General features: G+C 45.1%; 1 protein-coding gene across 6 annotated transcripts in view; it reads right to left on the bottom strand.

The window, feature by feature from the left end:
- AUTS2 (activator of transcription and developmental regulator AUTS2) overlaps positions 1-23,337 on the bottom strand; it is a 663,330-nt gene that overhangs the window by 205,576 nt on the left and 434,417 nt on the right. For all 6 annotated transcript variants that reach the window (XM_048967069.1, XM_048967068.1, XM_048967071.1 and 3 more), the window contains one exon: positions 4,650-4,679. In XM_048967069.1, coding sequence (XP_048823026.1) covers positions 4,650-4,679 — 30 coding nt within the window. The remainder of the gene's footprint in view (positions 1-4,649; positions 4,680-23,337) is intronic.

Below are 23,337 nucleotides of genomic sequence, written 5' to 3'. Positions count from 1 at the left end.
ATGGACATCATCAAGGCAGAACTGTTTGGGTGCCATGGTGCTACAGCCAGAAAGACCAATGCAGCAGGCGAGCAACGCAGGAATATAACAGCAAAGGGACTGGTGCAAACAGAATGGCGTTACAAAGGAAAAGCACTCACCTGAAGGCGGACTCTGAAGATCTACCCTCACAAGGAAAACTGCCCAGTGGAGGGATCTCCAAAGAACCTTCCCCAGTGGCAGTCAGCCCTTCAATGCTCTAAGAGAGGCGCAGCCAGGCTCCACCCCTCCTATCACACAGCTGAATTGCCCTCACCTGTGCTCCCAGGGCTGATCCTTGCCCAGGTGCTCAATCAGTGGTTCAGGCCGTGACTCAACAGTTCCCGCACACACGGTAATAATGGAATTACATCACCAGCTGCGTCAGTCTTTAAGTCACACGCCCTACCAAAGTTGGGTAAAGCCAGAAGCATGCCTCCTTTTCTCTTTCCTCAAGCATCCCTGTGCACACAGCATAGCAGCCCCATGGCCAATGAAACGTTTTCCTAAGATCTGCAATTCACTGCAGTGCCTCAGCTCGAGCCTTAATTTTAAGATCAGACCCATTAAATGGAGTGGGGAGAAGCAATGGTAAAGATGGTGAATAAAAATGGACCTTGCTCCATAACTTATCTTGAGCACTCCCTACCACGGGGTTTACACAGTGTGTCGCACCAGGACCTCCTTTCAGTTCCAGAAAATGAACCCTCTATTTACACTGATGTTTTTAATACTGTACTAATTACCACAGGTATAATTTTTAAGACTGCATCTCGAAATCAGAAGCTAATACAGTTGCACTTGGATTTGTCAGCTGTGCAATAGCTTGCCCTAATTTTAGATTAACAGCTCTGGAGACCTGCTCAGAAGAGTGAGACTGACAGACTTTTTAATGGAGAAAATCTGAGCTCCCCTGGGATCCATACTTTCTCAGACATAGTCAGAAATCCCAGCGGCGCTCGCTGAAAGGATCCCAGGATGGAAAATGACATCTCCCTCAGCATTAGTGCTTTGCATTCTGATGTCGGTCCTCCAAATACTCTCTCCCTTCACATTCTTGCCACTTCTTTGGGATTTTTAGCAGCAGCAGAGCAGAAAGCGTACCTTGAATGCTCTAACCCAGCGCCATGTGCCAAACTGGAATGAAGGAACTTGAATCCTTATAAATAGATAAATTATCCACCCAAAACATGTCATTTAAAATTGAGATGCTGACACAGCCTTAGCTACAGTACTGCTAAGCAGGGCTGTATCATTTTTCAATTAAATATCCTTGTTTCTTCTTCCAGAGAAACCTCTGGAGAAATGTCTCATTTGAGGGCAGACAGAGACAGAAAGTGACTCTGTCTGTCGGCTCCCAATTAAAGGCCAGGGAAGATGGATAGGAGGCACAGCCACCACCTAATAGAGATCAGATATCAACAATGATTTATGCAGTCAGATAGATACATATTCAAGTGAGGAAAAAAGAATGCTAACAGCCAGGGAGACATCACTTTCCTCCTCTGTCACCACCTGCCATCCATCTGCTCCTCTCTTCCCAGGTCCTGCTCCATCCTGGATGCCCCTGCTTTGCCGAGGGCCATCTTTGAGTCAATTCTGCCAGTCCCTTTCCTCCATCACACACCCCCATCCAAAGGCATGGGCCTTCCTGCATTCCAGAACTTGCTGTTTCTAGCTTCTGCACACCCCATTTCTGTATGCACACACTTGCTCCTACACGCTGCATTACCTCTGCTATCATGGATCTCTGACTGCCCAAGCACACTGTGGGATCAGTGTGGGTTTGCCCTCAAATATTTGAAAGGATGAAAAGGATTTCCTCTCCATAATTCCAAACAGCACGTACCAAGTTCACCTGCAGCAACACATCCGATACTGAAGTCTGCAAGATCTGGTCCTAAAGCAAAGCAGCTCCTTCATCTCAGGACAGATGTTTCTCGCAGGGGCAAGTGACCCCCACAACCCTTAGAATACCAAGGCAGAGCAACTTGACAATCTGCTGTGAGAACAGCTCCATAGCTGGAGGCTGACACCCTCACAATGATTTAAGGCTTTTTTGGGTCGAGGTTCTTAGAAGGTCTCAGCCCCTGTGCTGGTTGATGAGAGCTGAGGATGCTGAGTGCTCTTTGAGAAACCATCAGCCCCTGGCACAGAGGCTGGGCACCCTCGCTTCTCCCCACGCACTGTGCTCATGGGAATTTTTGGACCTAAAAATGCTATTTTATTTAAAGCAGCGACTCAAAATCTTCCGGTTCCTATTGAAAGAGATCTAAAAGATCCTGCCTGTCTGGAGAAAAGAAGTTTCTACTTGTCAGTTAAACAAAGGAATAACGCACAGCCTCCTTTACAGTGTGTACTTTACCTGTCATCCAACAGCCCATTATCATGTCACGGCAGAGTGCACTTTTCTACAGGTCACTTTGTTTAAAATGACATGGATAATGCACATGTCAGCGAGCTGACAGTCCCGACCGTCCTTCAGAGATAAAAACCACAAGACGAGCGCCTGTTCTTATCTGGGGTACATGCCTTGGTCTATCATCTAAGTCAGGCAGAACATGATTTCTCCAGAGAGCACTTTTTTCATTTCCTGATTTTAAGAAAATCAAATAAGCACCATTTGTCTTCATCTGAATATGCTTGACCTGCTCAAATGATGATGTCTCGCATTTTATAACAGGCTGCATATGCTGAATTCAAATTAACAGCAGCACAAGGCCTGAGATCTCTGCCTGCGCTGCAGCGCACGATGAATGTGCACGTCAGGGTAAGCAGGCATCTTCCAGAACTGGGCTTGAGCCCAACCCAACGCCGGGTCTGCTTGTGGGGTTTGAAAAGCACTACGTTACCAGGGATGCTCAGATCAGTGCTTAGCCTCATTTCATTAGGAGGGAAGAGAAAATATAGATTGCAGAGATGAAGTGGGATGTCCAAGGTGAAGCATAGTCTGCAGTCTCCTGCACTGCGTGGCAGACACAGCCCTCACCCACACACCGCCACCACGCCAAAGCCACCCGTTGCCTTTTACATAGGAGGGCTGTGAGGGAGAAATATGGGGGGGGTTGGCAGAGGTTGGCTCTGAAGGCAGCAGGAAATTACACTTGTAGTTCTGGGTGCCATAAACATGGAAGCTGAGATTCAGTTTATCATCTCGTACTGCGTAAGGAACATCCTGAAAATGAATAATCACTTCACAGGATGGAACGTAATGGCAACGCATTAAAAATTCATATCTAAAAGTGCAGGTTAATATTCTGTGCAAAAACCCAACAAAACCTCCCCTTTCTGTTGTCACACTGATTAACTCCAGTGATTAGTTCCCTTATGAAAGGGAAATCACTGCAGTTCAAAGTAAACAGTGGTTCTTTAACGCAGTTAGCAAATTATTAAGAAACATGAGGAAAAAAAATCCCTACTTGGGAAATTACTGAAAGCTGAAGGGCAAAGCTTTGGCAATTGTATACAGGATACTTCGAAAATTTCCTGGGCTTACTGCTACATAAATCCTGTACAGGACTGATTAAATTCAGGAAATCTGACTTCTGCATCCACTGCTTCCTTTGGACATTACACCATATTTATTCCTTTCCGCCATGTTAGCTGCACACCAGCATGGTCATCTCTCGTCTTTCTTCTCTGCTTGACTTGAAGCCAAACAGAGCCACTCATGAAACTCCAAGCAATTCAATTATATTACATGAAAGATATTTGATAACATTACTTTACTCTCCCCAACTTCCATCCCCCACTTTACCCTGTGAAAGAGGAGGAACAAGTGGTGACATTATCAAAACATTCCTTAGGGTCAAACATACTTATGAAAATCACGAAATCCAACCTGGAAATCAAAAAATTAGACCAGTTTTCCTGCAGTGATTATTTCGTTTTTAACAAAGGAGAAAGGTAGACGTTAGTTTACAGCACAAAAATCTGCTTACAGCATATAAAATAAGACTAAAAAAATGCATCAGCGTGAATAATAGTTCTGCATGACTAACAGCCTTCAAGACAACAGTGTTTGAGAGCCGTGCTTGGTTCTTTTTCAGCATGATATTCCTTCATTTTCAACTTAGAAACCCACAGTTAATGCAGTAATTATCAGCAAGTTGTGTCACTTGGTGGAATGCAGTTTCCAAATGTTGTTTCTAAATATATGTGTATATATAAATACACATGTATATGTCAACCCTAGCACATCAACTTGAGTTTTAAGACCTGTGCTCGCAGAGAAGCAAAACAGGCAGGTGTGTGGTTAAGCAACTGTTGAACAGTGCAAATGTGAGGGTTACCAACACAACCAGTTGCACTATCAAACTGTTAGAACTTCCTAAGGGAAAATGTAGCCTTAGGAAGGGTGGGTAGTCAGGCTAGTGCTCATATACAACCCACACACAGCATCACTATGCTTGAGGATGATCTGTGTAGACTCCAGAATAGACATTAGAATACTTATCCCTTGGAGGTCTATTCCAAAATCAAATTAAAGGGAACAAGGCTGTTTCCTTATGTAGGGTTCCTTTGGTTCAATCCAAAAAGAAACTCTTAATAAGTAACAAATTATTAGCAATAAGTGAATCCAAAAAAATCCAACAAAATAGTTTGGCTCCCATACAGATTCCCTTTCCTACCTTTTCTTCTTGATCACTGTCGCTGTCACACTGAAACACAAAAAGAAAAAAAAAAACAGGTTAGAGAAACATGCTGCAGCAAAAAATGGAAGATCATTATTATCATCAGGACGGCCAACACATCGTAAGCCCCACAGTGTCACATTTGGTACCTTCAGGAAACACCTCAGTTCCTGTATGGTAGAGAATCTTTCCACACACCGTTGTTGAAGACCACAATTTGAGGGTTTGAATTGTGAAAACAACGAAAGGCACTGCAATACCCCCTGTTAGCTTAACTTGGATACATGGGATCTGATGGTGTGTGACCAAATTCACACCCTAAAACTGGATCAGGGAAGAGGAAAAGCAGCAGAGACAGAAGCAGCGTTCCCTTCTGGCGGATGATGTTTCTCACACTGCTCCCCAGAAATTGGCTTCTTGGGTAGGATGGCATTGAGAGTGCTCAGCTTGGCCCTTTGCAGCAGAGAAGCACTTACAGGGCTGCCACTTCACTGCAGGATTACTTAGAGGATACACCCCATGTCGTTCCCTATAGGTGTTGCATTAAGGAGCTCAGGCAGATCCCAACAGAACCACGTGCCCAAGGAACTGATTCATTGAGGCGCTCAGTAAATCCAAAGGAGCCCAGGCAGCAAACGCAATGCTCTAAAAGGCTGAATAGTAACACTGGTGGGTCTTGCCCATGATCAATTGCCAATGCTTAATTTTTTGGCAAGCATTTCCAAGGAAAGCACAAGGTCAAAAAAACTGCAGATCTGGGCTTTCCCGCATCGAGGCCTAGCAGCCTGTGCTGTGCCCTTACAGCCCTTCGTACGCTTGCATCCTATCCAATGCATCTGTGAGTATTTTCATAAGGCAACCAAATTGCTCTGAAATTAGCAGCACGTTGTGAATTCCAAAGGTTAACTATGCAGCGGGACGTGAACAGACACAGCCTAGCACACCCACAATATACGTGTTGGATTTGTACAAAGCAAGCCTTCTTTATGTTCTTTAATTATAACTCTTCTCTTTCACTGGCTTTTTCCACCTCTTCATTGCTACAGAGGCAGAGAAGGTACCTTCTCCACACCAATTAACTACATCCTGACAAATAAAAGCTATAAGCTTAAATAGTTCTTTTTTTTTTTTTTCCCCACAAATGTTTTTCAACTCATTTAAAATGAAGCAAAAAATAGATAAAATCGCTATCTCCTTCCAGATCATTCCAAAAGAAATGGAAATGACATTTATTTAATAACTGAAATGACTTATACAGTACTAGTTGAATCTTAAACACTCTGGTAAGAAAAACATGAGATGGAGCATGAAGATACATGACAGTTTTAGCTTAAAATCTGAAACCCTCATGCAGAGATCAAGTTTATGAAGGAGGGAGCACTTAGCTGACAAAAGGAGAACTGCACATTCCTGGTTATGGTTTTTAAGGACTTCATCATGACCACATTTATGAGATTCTGGTATGGAGGTAAGCACAGGCAAGTAAGCTTGCAAAGCAAAGGCTGACATTTACAGATAAGCAGAAATATGCACAGATTTTCATCCACAAAAATCACAGCACATCACAAAGAATTCCCATTTACCACCTCTACTATACAGTGACTGACAAAATTCAGGTCTTCACAGCATCACAGAATCGTCAAAGCCCTCTAAGATCATATTGTCCTTGAGAGCAGCTCGGCAGAGAAGGACCTGGGGGTCCTGATGGACGAGAGACTGAACATGAGCCAGCAGTGCGCTCTGGCAGCTCGAAAGGCAAATGGGATCCTGGGCTCCATCAGGAGAGGGGTGGCCAGCAGGGACAGGGAGGTGATTGTCCCTCTCTACTCGGCTCTTGTGAGGCCCCATCTGGAGTCCTGTGTCCAGGTGTGGAGCCCTCAGTACAAGAAAGACATTGAGATTTTGGAAAGGGTCCAGAGGAGGGCGACTAAGATGATCAGGGGGCTGGAGCACCTCCCCTATGAGGACAGGCTGAGGGAGTTGGGCTTGTTCAGCCTGGAGAAGAGAAGGCTGCGGGGTGACCTCATGGCAGCCTATCAATACCTGAAGGGAACCTACACCCAGGAGGGGAGTAAACTCTTCAAAAGGGCTGACAACAGCAGGACTAGGGGAAATGGATCCAAGTTGAAGGAGGGAAGATTTAGGTTGGATGTTAGGGGGAAGTTCTTTACTAGGAGAGTGGTTAGGCCCTGGAACGGGCTGCCCAGGGAGGTTGTGGACGCCCCGTCCTTGGACGTGTTTAAGGCCAGGTTGGACGGGGTCCTGGGCAACCTGATCTGAATGTGTATGTTTGGTGGCCCTGCTGGGCAGGGGGGTTGGAACTACATGATCCTTGGGGTCCCTTCCAACCCAGGTGATTCTGTGATCACGCAGTCCAACCATGCACCTACCTGCCCCCTGACCACCTCCCTCAGTGCCACATCTCCATAGGCTCTGGAGAGCCTACGTAAGCTGTGTGCTCCATAGGTTAGGATGCATTATAAAGCACTGAGGTAACACATCTCACGTATTTTCAAACCAAGGAGCTCAGAACCGATTCCTCCATTTGCTCATGCCCTCTCCCCACCTCTCAGCCAACATCCAATAGTAATCCAGATTGTAATACCTGAATGCAAACGGACAAAGGTTCAATAGGGGTATATACACAAGGAAAAATGACTGTGTGCTCCCAGCAGGGTTCAGAGGGCTTTGCCATGCCGTGGGCTCCTGCAGCACACGTGCCTTGTGACACACCTGCTGTCACAGCGCTCTGCAGCCACTCCTTTCCCCACCATTTGTGTCAGGTCTAAGCAATCTCTCCTCTGCTGTGCACTAACCCTTTCCCGAATGGTGAGCTTGGAAAGAGCTCAGGGTTCTGTGTTCTCTGCAGCGTGGAGGTGCTTGGGCACAAGAACCCGTGCCAGAAGGGACATCTGAATTTGCCAGCAACACAGCTACCCGCATCCAAGCGGATGTGCAGAGAGCGGCATCGCTGGGAAGTTATTTCCATCAAAGTGTTAAGCCTCCTGCTTTCTGACAGTCCAGTTCTAATTTCAAGGTCTGCTTAATTCCGCATCAAATAATTACTGCTATACCCACAAGCACCTTGTCTCCAGAGTTAAGCATATGGCGAAGGACTGAGACCTACTGGTGTCCATTATGGAAGCAGCACGGATGCCAAGCCGATTAAAACCACTCGGGCTCCCTGTGCAACGCGCCCGGTGACTGACAGCTCCGCGATTTGGCCGGTCGCCGTGGCTGCCAAAAAAGCCTCTGCCGCACAGAGGCCCACATGGCGCTCTGCAAAAACCATTCCACTCCTGCTATTAAATTCCCACACTGACCCGAGGACTTTGCTGGGAGCTCAGCAGGAGCGCTCCATCCAATTTACAGCTCCGTCCTCCAGAGCCCTCAGTGCCAGCCTCTGGCAGACACGAATGATGGTCAAACCCCTCCAGCTCATAAATTATGCAAAGGCAATAAATGCACTCAGCAAACAGCTCCCAACGTTTGCCTAGCCTGGCTCCAGCTACGCTCTGCGAAATGCCAGGAGCCTGCACGCACAAGGCATCTATTTCACTCATAAAGAGGGTCTGTTGGGGCGTGAGGAGTGGGGACCTGCAGCCCCACAGCACTGCTCTAGCAGCAGAATTTTACGGACGTGCTGCACCAAAGGAAAAAAAAGGAGGGATGGGAGGAAAAGGCTTTTTTATGCACTGCAGCGGGGCTGTGTTTTCGTGTGGTGTATGCATACGTGTGTGCCCGTGTGCAGGCATTCATGTGGATGCTCTGCACAGCCATGTAAGCTGAGCTTTCCCCATGGATTAAACACACGGATTTCCTCTGCTTCATGGAAAACAACCCGACAATTTATGTGCCAGGGTAAGTCCAAAAAGACCTGCAGAAAAGAAAAGGTCTGCCGCTCAGGCTGGAAGCTGTGAATGAGAGAATTGTGTGTTCCTCCCATGCTGGAGGCTGGTTTGCTGTGCGAGCATTCTGGGCTTCTCCCTTACACCCACATTTCCCACTGGTCCTTACCCTGATGTGCCCATTTGCACTCCTGGTTGCATTTCCTTCCCCAGGATGCTGAAGCACAAGGTGCTGCCATCCTGCTGCTAACCAATCCTAGGGAACAGGCCCGGCAAACCCAAGGTGACAAGTGTGACACTGATCATTCAGAACCACTGGACACCTCTGAGGAGTTGATCTGCACTGCTCGCTACCTCGACTGCTCCAGCATCCCTCTGCCTCACAGGGACACAGAAAAAATAAAATGATTTAAGTGTTTTGAGATTCTCAGAGCAGGAGCACACTGAAAAGCTATACAATGAAGCAGGAGAACCATGCTGTCTTCATCTTGATTTAGCTTGCTACACAATCACAGAATTGTTTGAGTTGGAAGGGATCCTTAAAAGCCATCAATCCCAACTCCCTGCACTGCACAGGGACACCCACAGCTCCATCAGTGCTCAGAGCCTCCCCAGCCCAACCTTGGGTGTCTGCAGGGATGGGGCATCACCATCTCTCTCTGTGCAACCTGTGCAGTGCCTCACCACCCCATAGTGTAAAAAATTTCTTTCTTATATCCAATTTAAATCTCCCCTCTTTTAGCCTGAAACCATTTCCCCTTGCCCAATCAATCCCTTACAGCTTAGCTACTTGGTTCTGTTACCTGCCACATTTCACTGTATTAATAATCAATTCACCTTTATTCTGTGAACAGTTCAGAAAAGTCTGGTATTTTAAGGATTTCAACACAGCAACATTTCCAGAAGGAAACTTCACCTAAAGATTTGCCATGACCGGACACAAAGGCAATGGTCATGGAGAGCAAACTAAGCCTGACTCTGTGTCTGCTCACACCAGATGACAACTGAGATATCATTCATCTAATAATGGCAAATTAATGGAATATAGTGGACGTGTTTCTGCTCCATGATCCCGACGTTCAGAAGCAGTTCTGCTTTTCTAGCATTCTAAAATTCCTCCAAAGCTGTGCTTTCCAGTTTGAACAGGTGAGTCTGTTCAGTGAGCTCTGAAGATAACTCCCACATGCCAGGTCTGCTGCAGGTGGGAGATGCTCCCAAAAACAAGTCCCACTCCAATGTTATGCACCAGGCATTTAGAAATTAAGTGATGCAAATATCACATGCTGGCCTTCTACTCTGGGCTGAGTTTCAGTGTTTTCTGCCTCTCACAAAAAGATCAGCTTCCAGCCTTGTTCCAGGAAGCCACAGCTCTGTTGCACCTGAGTATTCTGCAAATAACTGGGAATCCAAAATATCACTCAGAGATGGCCTGATTATTGGATAACTGCCATTAGCTTCAATGCAATAAATCAGGGTGAGGAGTCTGCAGATGCTTTTACACCTGAACAAGCAGAGGCTCCTTCCCCTGATGCTCAGTGCACGCAGCTCTCTCACTGCACTGCCATGAGCAGAGATTGGTTGCAGACATGTAGGACTAGCTCTGCAAAAAGCCCAGGGTCCCATTTCCCAATGCTGGCCCACATTAGTGAAAACCCAACCAAGCGCTCTCATCTAGGCACCGAGATGAAAGCCAGATGAGCAAAACTGCCGAGCACCCACAGCTCTGTGTTACGGCCAAGATTCCAAATAAGCGTGGCACAAAATGCTGTGAGAGCTTTCCAGAACACAGCTTGATGGGCCCCGCTGGGAAGGAGCCCCTGGAACGGGCAGTCCCTGCCTCTGCAATCCTGTATGAGGATTAACAGCACTACAAACCCACCCCACAGCCTGGGACACAAGGCTGACTCATAACCAGCTCCACAGATTGTTATAGGATATATGGAAGTTTAGGTTGCTCCTCATTTCTATACAATCAGTTGCAATAATGAGATCAGCTCAGAGCGGCCACAGCAATGGCTTAAACTGTTCCAATACCTTTAATAACCGAAGAGTGCAGGCTGCTTGAAACACAGTGTTTCAGTGTTAAGGTGCTTAGTTTGTCCTGTTTTTTGCAACCTGATGCTCAAGAAGCACTAATCAGAATCAGTAACCCACAAACTTGCATTTTCATACAAGCACTGCAGTCAAAATTCAAATTGATGTTCTTAAAGTCAGCCCAAGGTGAGGAGGGAACACAAAGCCTCCTGGACTCCTTGCACCAGCTAAAAAGAAAGCTCCTCTTTCTGCTTCAGATCAAACCTTCTACATTACTGCTATCCGTCAGGGTTGTGAAAGAGTAAGGCATTCCCCACGAGGTCTGGAATAAACACAAATATATCTGCAGCCTGGTAAATTGGGAAGAGGAAACACAACTCTCCAATTCCCTCTGAAGGTTTAATTATTGCTGTGTTTTGTGAAAGAAAAGGGGAACTGAGCACCAGGCTGTGCTGCACCTCCCCAAACCCCCCAGCCCAGCTGGGGAGAGCCCGAGTTAACATGCACAGCACATCCCTACAGCACCCGCAGAACGAGCCTGATGCAGTGCCACATTTCCACAATCAGACATCCTGTGAGGTTACAGCTCTAATTTGAGCCCATTTAAATAGCTTGAGATAGTCTGGTCCAAATCAAGCTGAGTAAAGGTCTGTGCCACCTCACCAGCTCATTCAGGCTGAAGCAACACTATGGATTTCTTAGCACCTTGCTGATTGAACACATTCTTTCGCAAAAAAATGGCAATCATTGAATATATCGTGTACAATGACATTGAGGAGGGCATTGTTCTCTATTCTGCTCAATGGACTTTGCTGGAACAGCTATTTCATATCTTGGATCCATTTATCATTGCCACCAAAGGAGTCGGCGCTGCTGAAACACCAGCACTGAACAAAGTGATTCTGCTCATCTGTCTGCTGAAAAGAAATCTGAAGAAAATGAGGGAAAACCCAGACCTCAGCCATGTTCACACTGACATTTACAATATTCTTGTCCATCTATCCACCATGACAAACTGACAGCCTTGGAAAGGGCAAAAATGATATTTTAGCTATACAATTAGACCTTTGCTTCCAAGAAAAAAAGGAGAAAAAAACATCTCCTAGATGAAAGGAGACACAGACAGGGAATAAATGGGCAATTTTCTAATTGATGAAATGGAGACAGACAGAGTCACAAAGAAACTAAGAGCAAGAATTTCACTTTTTTTTCCTATCTGACTTTGCCTGTGTGTAGCGTGCAGCACGGAGCTCCTTGCCAACGAATCTTATATATAGCACCTTGCAAATTGGTTAACATCACTGTCTGCTTAGCAATTCTTCACCATTATCCACGGTGATTCAGTGTAAGGTATGACTCTGAAACGGAGATGGTCCGAGAAGTTTCAGCTCTGGTTTCTCAAAAGCTAAAATTACAGATTATTCACATAAAAGTCCCATTTTACACAAATTACCTTAGTCTGGACAAAAAGATTGCAATGTAGACCTCTAATCTGAATCCCATTTTATCCAACTACTTCACTTCAGATGAAATGTATCAGCCTCGGATATTTAAAGTTTGCCCATTACAGGAAAAATATTCAGAACTTGGAACCACTTTCAGCTGTATGTCTTTTTAATTCCTCCCACCCAGGACTCGTATGACTTTTCCATTGCAGAATAACACAATTAGTGGCTCCTTCTGGCTCCAACATCAACGAAACAGTGGTTTGATGAGGAAAAAAAAAGAATTACATCTTGAACATAAGCATGAGAACACCTGAACACATTACTATCCGTGATACAGTTGATCCACTTTATAATTATAGAAAGTACATACATGACCTTTGCAACCTACACAACCTTTGCAATGGCGGAATTCACACTCTTGGCAGACCCCACAGAGCTGATTTTAAAAGGGGTCTCATCTCAGGCACCTGAACCTGAGTCCTGATTTGAGGTCTGAAGCTGATTTGAGGTGTGATGCCGTTCCAGACCCCAGGCACACAGGGGAAGGGAAGACAGCAGCTGGCTGTACAGGGCAGAGAAGGGAAGCTGTGTGCTGGGACACATAGCCTGTCTGAGGCTGCCAGGGCACAGCCAGCTTCCCGCAGAGAGAAGATGCCACCAGCACCTGCACGCACAGCCCCAGAGAAGCTGAAGGAAAAGCAGCCCTTTAAGAAGCAAATTTTCCTTTGCACCCTGGGAACTGAGCCGAGACTGGTGAACTAATGCAGTTCTCAGGAAAAGTGCAGCTTCCTTCCTCCCCTCATCCCTCCCAATGGCTTCCCTGTGGTGTCACTGCTCAATGATCCCACAAGTGCTTAAGGCCCAATCCAGCTATCCCCAAGCATTGCTCCCACCAATGTCAGCAGCTAAAATGGGCTTTTCAGACGCAGCATTAGGGAGCGAACGATGCCAGGAGCCACTCAGCTCAGCATCTCCAGCAACTGCCTGCACAAGTCAGGCATCCAATGCCACCAGGCCAACTGGGCACCAAGTAGCTGCTGGACACAGACGCTGCCCAATTCTAATTTTGGGAAGTCATTCCTTTCTGCAAGAGAAGGAGGAACTCCCTTTCTCATAAATGAAGAAACGATGACATGCCTCTGCCTCTGGGATTCTGAATGTATTTCTGTTTTCTCACCTGCTTTTCTGGCTGTACACGATTTTAGTATCTAACGTCACTCTCAGCACCATCTCAGTGATGGGTACATTGTCAGGGCTCAAAAAATAAGTAATAGTAAAGAATAATAAAAATGTGCATTAATACTGGTAGACAAAGTCAACAGCAAAGAATTAAACTAATCAGCATTTAACAAAGTCAGTGCCTAGCACAGCATTAGCCAGTGTCCCTTGCTAAGTCAGGATTCCTGTTTTTCATACCTCCTGGTCTTAGCTCAAGAGTTCAGTTTGGAATTTGAGTCTTGCAGGTACTTACAGGCTAATGAAATCAAAATATCCTGACGGACAAGAAGCAAAGCATGTTACGGGTTAAAATAATACAAGAATCTATTTTTTCCACTGTGTTGTGATCCATAAAAATCACCCTGAGCCTTTCGTCTTTCTTCTCTGCCTGTGAAGCCAATTGCTTTGATTGCAGTGATATGAGCTCGCTGAAATGACTTGCCCTTGCTTGTGAAGCAAATGGAACATGCTAATAGAACTTATCGCATTACCCGATGCAAAAGTGCCATAGCTCATTACTTTAAGATAAAAGGATATCATTGCAGACGGGAAGCAGAATTGACTTTCTGAGGCCCGACTTGATGATGATTTAATCAACTGCTCTCTTTCACTTCTCATCTCTGTGCCTGTCGGTTTCACAGGTGCTGTTAAATGAGACACTCAGAAAGTGAGCGGAGGGAAAGAAATTGCTGTCATTACTTTTCAAGAAAGGAGGTATGCAAATTTTCGACAGAAAGATTGCGTTCATAATGGGCCTGGTAAAATACAAGGATCATGCTTGACAGGTGAGGGCAAGTCATTTGTACGTCCTTAAAGTGAAGCAACCATCCTCATTTAGAAATTGTGCTCGATAAGAGAAGCTACAAATGAAAACCACGCAATGGCTGAGAAGCAGCAAGAAAACCTTTGAAGGCTCTGCTATTGCAGATCTGCATTCAGCAGGTGCTGGCATGCCTTCACATGGCTGTTCCCATTGCCAGATGGCCAAACGCTGACCCTGCTTCGCACAAAGAACTCCTCTTACCCACACGGTTTGTTGCTGTCAGCTTTACATTTGCAGTCCGAGCCCTGAGAGTTTCTTCCTTCATCACTGCTGCCAGAAATAGAAGCAATGAGACAAAAGCCTAAGTGAGGGTTGAGTTAACTTTGAAAACAAAATCAATCGGTTGGAGGTGAGAATTTGTTTTCTTCCGCACGTAACAGAGTATTGCTGCTCTTGGAAGGTTCGTACAGCCAAGCAAAAAACAAAGAGAACAATCTACAAAGAGGGTTGTGCAGAAAGGAGGGTGAAAAAATGGTTTTCCAGGGCCCACAAGGCACCTGGCATCCTGAGTGATGGCAGCAACACAGGGATGGAAGAAAGAGAGGAGCTCAATGTCCTGCTGGCCCAATGGAAAGGCTCTGATATTCCAAAATTAGAAGTTGAAGAAGCACAATAATGATGAATTATGTAGAGGCTGAAAACACTCTATAGATTTTGGATGGTTATCGAGCTGTTCGATCATTTTAAATGGGGAAATGAGAACTACCAGGCTTTTATTGGTGTCAATCAGGTTTTCAGAGACTGAGAGCCACAACAATCATGTTCCTTAGGGCCACACTGTGCCAAGCTGTGGAGGCAGCAGTTAAGCCACAAACACATTGACATTTTGCCTCAAATAACAACAAAAGAATTACATAGAAGGATTGTAACAGATATTTAAAATTAAGTAAGAAGCAGCTTGGAAGTAGAATCACAGAAACATAGAATCACAGAATCACCACTGAGCTCATCGAGTCCAACCATCAACCCATCACCACCACACCACTAACCATGTCACTCAATAGAACATCTACCCCCTTCTTGAAGACCTGCAGGAGCAATGATTCCACCTCTTCCATGGGCATCCTGCTGATGATTGGACTTAGTGGTCTTTCCAACCTGAACGATTCTATGAAATACTGTCACAAATGAAGTTTGATATGATGGAAAAGGATTTAAAAAAAAAAGAGCACCCACCATATTAATTCTATACATAAACACACCTTTAAATGTTCTTGATTCAAATGTTCCTATTTTTGTTTATGAAACAAAACCATCAGATATCTGATTAATCTCTTCCCTTTGAGTAAGGTTAATTGCTTCTCCATGTCTGTCCAAAGGACAGCGTACCAGGAAAGCTCTATGGGTCCAATCCTTCCAAAAGGATTCACTGCAGGTTGAAGAGCAGTTTGGCCTAGAAGAGTAAGCATGGAGCCATGGCTACCAGCACCACCTCACGTAAATCACTGGCCTCTTCTTCCGTCACCCCTCCATTTTTCATCCATGTTAGCTAAGATACACTGCAGGATTTGCTTACTTCTCACTATATATGTTAACAAAGTGGGCAGTACAGTGACATTTCTCTTCAAGAATGTTGGCCCCGGTAAATAAAAGAAATAAAGAAGAAAAAATCACCAAAACTTGGATCAGGCTCTTGACGCATCATGCCTATTTTCAATAACAATCTCATCTTCCACCAACTAAACCATATGACCTATACCAAACGCCATCGATTTAAAAGAAAATTACTTTTATTTTGAATTAAAAAATCACGCAAAAAGCATCAATAAAACGTCAATAACGCAGCACAGGGTTTGCTGTTGGAGAAACTCCAACACAAAATGGCTGCTGAAACACGGGAAGAGAGATTCAAGTGATGTGTAAGACAAAATAGAAAATATTATCTGAAACAAAAAGTAATAACTAAAAAGCCATCTCGTCGTTCCCAAAGAAGAACTCTCCATCTTTTCAGCTTTGTCTCTTCACATTAGCCTAAGCAATTTAAGCATAACTATATAAATAATAATAATAATGATAATCCCCAAACAGCCCAAAACAATTGATCCTTAGGGATAAGACCTCAACTGTTGAGCCATAAACCCCTGAACATTGGATTTTAATGGATACTAAAGACTCTTAACTAAGCCATATAAAGATAACCTGAAACAAAATGATCTGTGTCGTAAGCTGTTTGCAAACTCCCATAAACGCTCCTTGTTGTCATGAAGTCAGAAAAAACGCAGACTGTGCACTCAGCCCTGTAAACTGGCTTCTGCGTGTTGGTTTCATTCTCTTTGCCACTTCTTTTTATAATTCATCACTTGCGTGGCTGCTATATATTATTATTATTTATTGCTGCCTTTATCATTTTTGTGCAATTTATAAATTGCTTGTGCCAGACCTGAGGGAAGACAAGGATTATTCTAAATCTACTTCAAGTAAATATAAATTTTAATGGCAACAGCACACTTTGGCCTGCCTGCCTCAGACACCCTGTTTTGACATTCTCTATGCTGTAATTTGGAATCAGCACTCTCTTATTAGAAAATGAAAACATATATATATATATAATTTTTTTCCAGAATGCTGCAATTATAATAATTGAATTTAAAACAGGAGTTGCATTTCTCTATTTGGAGTTGGGCATAACTGTATACCCCTGATTTACCAGGGGGACTCAACCCTTTGGTATTCCTGGAGCTGCTGGGAGAACATGAACAGCTGGGGGAAATGGTACCCAATGCAGCACCTGTGCTGGGTGTTGCAGTTGGTTTGGGGCAGTCCCAGGTTCATGTACCAACTGGGAGAAGAACTCATTGAGAGCAGCCCCAGGAGAAGAACCTGGGGTTCTGGTGGACAAAAAGCTGACACGAGCAGCAGTGTGTGCTCACAGCCCAGAAGGCCACCAGCACCACGGGCTACATCAGCAGAGGGGTGGCAGCGGGCAGGGAGAGGACTGTCCCCTATGCTTTGCCCTCGTGATGCCCCACTTGGAGTTCTGCATCCAGGCCTGGGGCTCCCAGCACAAGACACAGAGCTGCAGGAGCAGTTTTCTCTGCAGCTCTAACCCACCACTCAAGGAAGGTGATAGCAACGCCTGTATCATAAATGATCTCACAGATTCCATGGCTGTTATCAGCAGTGGCGAGTTACCCAGCATAGCCAAGGTATTGCCTTCAATTGCTTGCTTTTAGCAAAGTGCTCAGAAAAATGATCCTGGTTGGTCTTGGAAAATGCAAGAGTTTTACCAGCAACAACTGCTTTTAAGCATGGCACTGAGTGCGACAAGTGTGGCTGCTTGTAACTTCTTGAGATGTAACAGGGCTGAGACTTAACACTGCTAGAAATCATCTCTTCCAGAGGGAAGCCCCATCACAGGGTCAGGACACATCCTGAATGCAAACAGGATTTGCAATCTGGGGAACCATGGGAGACTGAAGGAAGTCACAGCTCAGGTGGTGCAGTCATCTCCATCCTTCCAGCAAATAACTCATCTACAATCTTCACAAAATGCATAGATATGGTACTTAGGGATGTGGGTTAGTGGGCAATACTGTGGACAGTTGGACTAAATGATTTTAGAGGTCTTTTCCAACCCTAATGATTCTATGATTCTGTCTGCATGGCCCCAGCTAACCACTTTCACCTTGTACAACATGCATACAAGCTGCTCAGCCTCTTTTGAGACAGACTGTGTCGAGCACGGGAATTCACTGCTCTCTCCAGAAGTGGTTTTTGTGAATACCGAGCCCCAGAATTTCACAAGGGACTTTTTAGAGAGGCGGAGACTCCCTCAATTTTATAGAATGTCCACACCAAACCATTGGAACTTCAGTTCTGATCTCTTCCGAATATTTAGCAATGGAAGGCTCTGAGCTATCAGACGCGTTTCTCTTAACAGAAACTTCTCTGAGCGAGTAACACAAATGAGTAACTAAATGCAAAGGGTAAAAGCTAGACACATTTAGATTGGTGCATATTAAAAAAAATGAGATAATAAAGAGCTAAAATAATTCACTTAAAAACAGGGCAGCTTTTCCCTATCTGAAAAAAAATAGTAATGAAAAATTAAAACCTTGCCTAAATTTCGTGCCCTAGTTCAGTCAGAGTTATTGAACTCAAAGCAGTACAATTAATTAGTGGAGATCATATAGCCTGTGCTACATGGGAGGTCATAGCAGATCAAACCCTCATTGCCTTAAATGATGGAAATTTATAAATCCCTAAACATCCACCTCGCTCTGCTCTAAGTCCACAGTTTGCTTGTTAACACTTTGGACCTCGCTGTTATGCAGCAATTCAGGCCAGCCCCATTCAGCACAAATATTTTCCTCCATGATGCGCACAGGATATGGACGAGCACTGATCTTACCTGAGCCAGGAGGGCTTCTCACTGCTCAGGAGCCTTACGCTGAGTTTGTTGTTGATGTCGTTGCGTGTGCTGAGCTTCATTCCTGTTCTCATTTTTATCGCACTGCAGGAATAACACCTCTTTAAGGACCATTTCAGCTTTGCTATTAAGTTCAACTACCATTTGGAGGAATCAATAACAAAGTGTTCTACAAGAGGACACTGTGATTTACAAATACAGGGAGAGAAAGAGAATGATGCAAAGCCATTGGTATGGATGTGAAGGGCTGTTGGGAAGGGGAAAATAAAAAGTCTGCGAGAAGACTCTGAACAAGCAATTTAATCTTAGAAGAAAATTCAGCAGAGTTATCCTGTGTGGCAGCTATCATAAAAAGTTGCAGGAGAAATCTACAGGAAATTCAATATGAAATCAAAAATGTACACCAATGGGATCCTCCAGAGAAAGAGAGAGGGAGGGAGGCAACGGTTTCTCATAAAGCATCACAGAAAGCAGCCTTACATCTTCCCTCAGAGCTCCTAAAAATAATTATTAGCGGAGAAGAGAGAAATGTTAGCAGATACACTTTGAATAGAGGAATACTTTGATACGTGCGTCTAATTTATCAAGGACTCTCCTCCCCCCCATACCCAACAGGCAAGAGTTCAAGAACGCATCTCTTCCTCCAACCCTACACATTTACACATTCAGGCTCAGAGCATGAATGATAGGTTTTGTTGTTGTTTCACCAGTGGGAACATGGAGGCAGGTGAGACTGAGTCTCACCAAAGGCTGAAATGTCACCTGAGTGTGCCCTGTCACAGTGCCTTGGCCACCAAAGCCACCCTCCCAAAACATGGGCCTTTCCTTGTAACCAAGTGCTGCAAAACAGCAGACAGAATGCATCACAGTGGCAGAAGGCATAATTTTGTAGTGGCACAGGAATAAAGAAACACAAGACAACTCTCATCTTTTGTCTAACACAAAGCTGAATCCACGCTCCAGCAAAACTATGGCAATGTATAGAATAGGATAGAATATAGCACCAGCATGTAATTCACAGCTGAAAGGACTGGAACTGCAACACCAAAGACAATGTCTCACGTTAGCTAGAACAATAGCCAAGAAGCCAAGGGGAACCACTTTCCCCTTGTAGAATTTGCTCTCTTCTAAGCAGTGGGAGATCCTGAGGGTGCCCTCAGCAACCCCTTAATCCACACGGTCATATCCCAGAAACATCTGTGTAGGCTCATGGAAGTCTATTTCTGATCTGTACATTCTTCTTTTGTCTGGACTTCTGTTTTTAACGGGAAGAAAGAAAGAAGGAAAAAAAAGCTGTGATACTTCGAGCAAATTCTGCACTCTTGGAAAAAATGAGCAGACAGAGCCAAACGACAGAGCATAAGCAGCATTCCCCAAAGTACCAGAGGCATCGTGCTCCTATGCCCTGCACGTGGGCCTGTTCCTTCCCAAAGCCTCATCCCCCCCTAAGACCTCAAAGGGTTAAGCCTGCAAATTGCCCCACTGTGCTGCTGGGACAGCATGAAGGATGGCTGCCATTGCGCGGTCAGAGTGACAGCGCCAATTTGATGTGCTGCCATCAAGGGCCTTCTCGGCGCCGAGCGCCCTGATGGTTTCGTGATGCGAACAGTCGCATCGCAAAATGGTTTTCCTCTCCCGCTGCCTCTGCTTCCATCTGCTGCTGGGCCGAGGCACAGCCGGCTGCCTGCCTGTCACAGCATGTATTAAAATTAGCTGGGGAGGAGGCACTCAGTTGTGCTAATTACATTTTAATCATTGGAAATGTGTTGGCAAATCAAGCCTTGATTGCCATCTCGGAGTCTGTCTCCTCCAGCAGAGTGAAGGGGCTGTCTGCATTAGCTGGGGCCTGCTGGGCCCAGTTCTTTCACAGAAGATAGAATATGGTGCCTGCTGGCCCACCACTGAGACTGCTTTGGCACATTATTAAAAAGCCACAAGGCTTGTTTCAAATCATCACCGTGTGAGCTCCGCTCATTCGCACATCCCTGGGTATTCCAGCCACTTGGTACTTTTAACTATATCTAGTTTACCTTGTGGGCTAAAAAACAATTTTGCATGTGTGGGTGGAGGGAGACGGAGCTCTTTGCAGCTCATCGGGTTGGGCATGGAGCCGGTTGTCGAACGCCTGCCTTGTCAGCTGCAGCACTGCATCCTGAAATAACTGGAGCCCGCTCAGCCCCGCCGAGCCTCAGGGAGGTCTGGAACAAGGCCGGGTCTGAGCTGTGGAAAGGAAAGAAATCCCATCCCATTCCTCATGCGATGGGATAAAGGAAATGGAGCCCTCAGTGACCCTCAGGCCAGCTAGGCTTGTAAATCAGGCTTGGAGCGGTTCCCCTCTGTTCCCCTGGCTGAGCGCTCACATGCAGATCCTAAAATCAGCATGCTGGATGCAGATCAAAAGGATGAATGTTCAAGCCCTTTCCCCAGCCACATTTGAATTTTTATTTTTTTTCTTTATCGATACAGGAAAGCTTCCAGAGCAAGCAGCTCGAACCAAAAGCAGAAAGAGCCAGGATCTCTCAAATGTCAGGATGTGTGTAGGATAAACAAAACCAGCAGCATCTACCACCTGCAATTCCCCTCCCAAAATAAACAGAGTCTACAGTATGGATATTTTGCAACCTGAAAAATTCACCCTCAAATCTCTTTTTTATAGAATGTAAATCTTGTCAATACCCAAACCCTTCCCATTGCCTGCAGAACTGGCGTACTCCTAGGCTGGGTTTTCCACAGCCAGGCAGGAAGGACCAGGCGCTTTGCAATGCCAGATCTCCAAATGGCTCGGCTCGCCGTTGGACACCTAAGTGAGAGCCAGATTCCCCCAGTGCTCAGGAGCCAGCAATGCCTATTGTTGCCCTTGAGGTAAAGTTCCAAAACATCCCTCTAGGCTAAACACTTTTGGCAGCCTGAGTGCTTTGAGGACTCAAGCGGGTGATAAGCACTGAAGCTGTTAACTTCAGCCTTTCTTCTTCCCCTTTCATAGATTCATTAAGGTTGGAAAGACCACTAAGATCATCCAGTCCGACCAAGAACCCATCATCACCATGCCCTCTCTCAATGCGACATCTACTTCCTTCCTGAACACCTCCAGAGGCAGTGGCCCTTCCACCTCCCTGGGAAGCCTCTTCCAATGCATCACCACTCTTTCTGAGAATCATTTTTTTCTAATATCCAAACCGAACCTCCCTTTGCACAAGTTAAAGCCTTTACCTCCGGTCCTATCGCTGTTATTGGGGAGAAAAGGCAGACTCCCACTCACCACCAGCTCCTTCCAGGCAGTTATAGAGAGCAATGAGGTTTCCCCTGAGCCTCCTTGTCTTCAGACTGAACCATCCCAGTTCCCTCAGCCACTCCCCATCACACTTGTGCTTCAACACGTGTAGAGGTTTCTCTTTTGGTGCTTCTCCATTTCCCCCAAAATGGCAGCAGTGACTGCAGAGCTGGCATACAACTGTGCAATTAAGGACACAACACCTACGGATCATCTCCTGACATCTCAGTAATGCTCCACTCATTAGTACATGCAAGTGGCTTTTTAGTTCTTCATTTATGACACCTCACACTGCTGTACACAGGCATGATCAAGTTATAGAGCCTTGAGTACCCAATGCATTTGCAAAGAAGGAAAGCTATTTTTACAGCCCCTGAGAGGAGGCAGACTGTGGAGGTACTTCCTTCTTTATACAATTACATTGCCACTGAACGTAATGTTTTCATGACTATCGTATAATGGAACTTAAAACTGATCATTTTATAGCCCCAGCAATGAGATAAGGGTTTGCATATACCACAGAGAGAACCTATCGTGTCCTATCATACAGCTGCATTGCACAGGCAGAATCTGAAACAAGAAAGCTGAGTTATACTTCTGCTTTGGGATAAAAACTCAGTGTCCTCTTTAGGAGGGTGGGAGAAACTGGAAATTAAAACCTGACTGATATGCATTAAGGCAATTAGGGACAATTTATTTAAATAGGCTTACTAGAACATTTTTGTTCCTTTTTAACTCCAGAGCTTTAAATTTAAATGCTCTAATCTTTTTTTTTTTTTTTTTTTTTTCCATTTTTAACAGGAAATTTATTTTAAAAATACAATTATTGTAACTAAATGAGACGCAGACTTCATCCAGCACCCTTAAGTTTCTTTTTGCCTTTAAAAGAAGGGGTAAGCATATTTGCATTTGCAAGATGGCTCCAGCAGTCCTAGCCACCACTTTCAGTGATGCTCCTCCTAGCATTACATGAATGATGTTTAAGGCTTTCCAAGCAGGGCTGAGCCTCTACAAGTGGCACCAGTCCTCATTTCTCAGAGTACAAAACTGGGGTTGAAACCTGTAATTTGGGCAATGATCAAACACCTGATTAAAGCCACCAGAATTAAGAAGCAGTCACATTTTAGCTTTCTGTCACTACATTCAAGGAACGTATTGATTATATTTGGGATCAGAAGAATGCAATACATATTCCCCAGTGTCCCTAAAAGTCAGCCCTTCTGTGCCCATCCCTCCTCTCCCTGTTCCATGGGGAAAACAAAGCTGTTCTCATTGCTGGGTATTTGGCATCACCAAAGAGAACGAGGATGATTTTGCACAGCCATTTCTCTAAGGCATGTTGAGGTGAAAAAAGGATAGGGGACAGCACCTATATGACTACTGCCTTTTTGGGACCAGAAGGCAATAAAGGAAACATCTACCTAATGACCTTTAAAGGTCCTTCCCAACACAAACAATTCTATGATTCTATGATCCTTACCCCAGTTATGGCTCTGTCTCCCTTCTTCTGCCCTACAATGCTGCCTCAGAAGAACCAAGTCTTCCTAAAAGGTCTGGGATGGAGAAAGGAATCCCCAGCCAGTCTTGGACACACACAGCAGCCCCAAAGCTTTCAGTACTGCCATCCAGAGGAGGTGATCTCCTCCCCATCACTAGTGAGAGCCCGAGAGGATT

The sequence above is a fragment of the Lagopus muta genome, chromosome 20, assembly GCF_023343835.1.
Source record: "Lagopus muta isolate bLagMut1 chromosome 20, bLagMut1 primary, whole genome shotgun sequence".
Classification (NCBI taxonomy): domain Eukaryota; kingdom Metazoa; phylum Chordata; class Aves; order Galliformes; family Phasianidae; genus Lagopus; species Lagopus muta.
Note: the sequence above shows the minus strand (reverse complement) of the source record. Positions and strands in the feature narration are given on the sequence as shown.